Source organism: Cucurbita maxima, unplaced genomic scaffold, assembly GCF_002738345.1.
Source record: "Cucurbita maxima cultivar Rimu unplaced genomic scaffold, Cmax_1.0 Cma_Scf00025, whole genome shotgun sequence".
NCBI lineage: Eukaryota > Viridiplantae > Streptophyta > Magnoliopsida > Cucurbitales > Cucurbitaceae > Cucurbita > Cucurbita maxima.
In genome coordinates this window covers 2,517,966-2,521,151 of record NW_019272041.1, presented here as the reverse complement: position 1 = coordinate 2,521,151, position 3,186 = coordinate 2,517,966, and the positions used below count along the sequence as shown (strand labels likewise).

The window sequence follows — 3,186 nt, the reverse complement described above, 5'->3', positions numbered from 1 at the left end:
AAAAAAAAAAAAAAAAAAAAAAAAAAAAAAAAAAAAAAAAAAAAAAAAAAAAAAAAAAAAAAAAAAAAAAAACTATAATTAATAATTTATTGATCAGATGGAAACATTTACCTCCTCCACACGTAGTGTCCAGTATTGGTCATTTATATTCTCAATTCTTTCATTGTGTGGAAAAATCTGGGAAAAGGAACCACAGTTAGCATTAAAAGCATAGGAAAAACAATATCACGCCCTAAACATCAACATCAACTTCAGACTAATTACATGAAAATAGCATAAAATATTTATTCAGAGCGTTCGTTAAAAAGCAGGTGAAGATCTCATCAGAACTCAATCCAAGGGAACTTTCAAATTCCAAGTTTAGATAATCATTACCTTATAGATCTTATGATAGAAAACTTCAAGTAATCTTAGTTCTGCATCTGGATGAGATAACTCAACCTGTTTCAGGTGTACTAAAATAACATCACTGGCCAATGTGAAGGATTGTAAATGAACCAAGGAATAATATCAGAGAATAACTAGACATTGTTTCCCCCCAATCAAAACTTTGATCATCATGCTTCTACAAGTAATAATTGAAAGAAGATAATCCATACCTTTGTTTTAAGTAAATTAATAACATCACCAACGGTACTCTGTTTAGGTAATCTAATATTGTGAATAACCACCTGAAACAATGTAAACAAATTGGTCAAAGCATGATGACGATCCGAAAGGGGAAAATTGTGCAACAAACAATTAGCACCTCATCTTTTGTGGCATGATGAAAAGCAACCTTCAGATTTTTCAGACCCTGTAGTTCTGGTAGGGGAATGTCCAAGACTTCAAAATACAATATATCAGATATCTGTAAACATATAGCGCAAAATTCAGCTCCAAATCATGCAATTAGGCACACAAGAGTGAGTATGGTATTAAAATCCAGAAAAAGCTACCTGGTTATAATGTACCAACATATCTGACAAATGATCTACCCCTCGATATTTAATAGGCTGTGGCTTAGGTTGCTGAGAATAGCAGTTATGTGCAGTCAATCTGATTTTGGACGAATCCTCCAGTCCAATTCGTTGTGCTACCTTTTCTGCCACTTCATCATAAGTGTGATTTTTTGACCTATAGAAAGAGAAGTTACGCACATTGAACCGTATCAACTTTGACAAATCTCAATTGAACCTATAAAATTTCAGGAAATACTTACAGCTCTAAGCAAAAATCGTCCTCCTTGGGTCTCTCTAGAGTTCGAAAATGAACAACCTGGAATGCAGAACACCACATACAGGCATCATCCAATGTGTATCACTATCATTTTACCAGTCAATCTCAAGCAACTACTGTTACACATAGCTGATATAGACAAACAAATGCAGCACCAGCAACAGTAATATAAGATTGGCATAAACATTTCAACACTTGGTAAGGATTCAGCCTATAGTGAGAATTAATCAAAATGAAATCCAGTTATGGTTAATTATTTAAAATCTGCCTATATCGTAACAAGGTGCTTTAAAAAGATCATCCTTGTTGGTTATAATAAACCTTATAAATAAGACGGGCTTGAAAGAAAATTATTATAAAAAAAAAAAAAAAAAAAAAGAACTTCAAGTGCCTTTTAACATAGTACAGATAAAAAGTTCTCACTACCACAATGGGTCCTACTACTCCAGATTTAATAGCTTTCCCCAATGAGTATGATTTCATTGTCATTAAACACAACCACGGTAAATTTTCCTATATTCCAAAAAATCTGATTTGCATGTCTAATATGTGCCAAAATGTTGCGTCCCGTTTTTCTAATCCTACAAGACAAGCAACCTGAGTTAAGGGTGTGACGTTCATAACAAAATGAAAAACCCTAGTGCAATAACCATAATATAGTAGCAATGCCAGCCGTTTCCGGATTTGTACCTGACGATTATGTACGTACTCCAAAAATGAAGGAACATCGGGGTATCTGCATTCTTCACTTATAGGGGATTTCTGAAAGCAAATAATATCCCCATCCTCAATCTGCAAAAAACAAAGAGATGACAGATAAGTGGCATTGATATGCACAAACACAATCATATGGGCAATAAGCAAATACCTACCTGACTTAGTCGAAATGAAGTCCTTTTATCTAGATGTTCACACATGACACAAGGTTCAAACTTTATTTCCTGAAGATCAACAAATGAACTTCTAAGAATGATTTATAGATGAATGTGGTCACTTGGAACAAAAACAATTGAGGAAAGAAAAGGCAAAACATATCATAAACATACCTCAAAAAGTTCAATCTCTTGAGCAGGATCAAAGCCTGCCATTTTATTTAGTTTTTCCAAAATTTCAATAGGCTTCGTTGAACTCTTCACAAAAAGCCTACCTACATATCTGGCACGGCAAAAAAAAGAAAAAAGAAAAAAGAAAAAAGGAAATATGTCATTATCCAGAATCAGAAGTTAACAATGATTCACTCACGGGAAGACATATCATATACCTTAGCTCCACTTTCTCGGGGTCATAAAGCTTGAAGAAAAGCAGAATATCGTCTTTATTTTTTTCAGGTGGAACAATAGGATGCAGATCCTGAAGCATGAAATCAAATTATTGCAGGGATTGCATGATATTATTATGCATACAATGTGCACGCAGGTGTCTCCATCCTACCCCCACCCCAATCGAAATTGTCTGACTTTATGATTGCAGGACTGATGTTATTAATATAATAGGAAAACTACAAGTTACATCCATGTATACATGTAGTTACTAAAATCTGAAACTGTAGCCTCACAACCAAGAATAACTTAGAACACTTTGCAGTATGAAAGATCTATAAATACTATTACATTAATTGTTATAATTCTTCTTAGTAACTAAAACAAACTTATTCCATGAGTAATACTTTTTTGTAATTTTGTTTCAATAAGAAACTGAGAAATGATTAATAAATTTAGCTAAGCACATGGATATTTTATAACCATTTTATAATTTTTTTTAAAAAAAAAAAACTAACATGGTGTACTTTCCAATTAACATTACCACAAACAAACTTGTACGCATGTAATATCTGTGCTGCGTATACAGCAAATATTACAAGTACTAAATAATATGGGTCATGATTGCAGCTAAATCAAACTAAAAGTACCTGAACAATGGGTTTAAAGATGAGATATCAGGTACCCAACACCCACCCCCCCCCCCCCC

At 33.4% G+C, this 3,186-nt stretch overlaps 1 protein-coding gene across 1 annotated transcript in view; it reads right to left on the bottom strand.

The window, feature by feature from the left end:
• Nucleotides 1–3,186, bottom strand: part of LOC111498615 (ubiquitin carboxyl-terminal hydrolase 12) — a 16,608-nt gene that overhangs the window by 1,951 nt on the left and 11,471 nt on the right. Inside the window, exons 18-27 of the mRNA XM_023149920.1 lie at nucleotides 2,480–2,568; nucleotides 2,265–2,373; nucleotides 2,091–2,159; nucleotides 1,909–2,010; nucleotides 1,202–1,257; nucleotides 939–1,116; nucleotides 749–850; nucleotides 600–671; nucleotides 376–441; nucleotides 112–177 (exon numbers count right to left, since the gene is read on the bottom strand). Coding sequence (XP_023005688.1) covers nucleotides 112–177; nucleotides 376–441; nucleotides 600–671; nucleotides 749–850; nucleotides 939–1,116; nucleotides 1,202–1,257; nucleotides 1,909–2,010; nucleotides 2,091–2,159; nucleotides 2,265–2,373; nucleotides 2,480–2,568 — 909 coding nt within the window. The remainder of the gene's footprint in view (nucleotides 1–111; nucleotides 178–375; nucleotides 442–599; nucleotides 672–748; nucleotides 851–938; nucleotides 1,117–1,201; nucleotides 1,258–1,908; nucleotides 2,011–2,090; nucleotides 2,160–2,264; nucleotides 2,374–2,479; nucleotides 2,569–3,186) is intronic.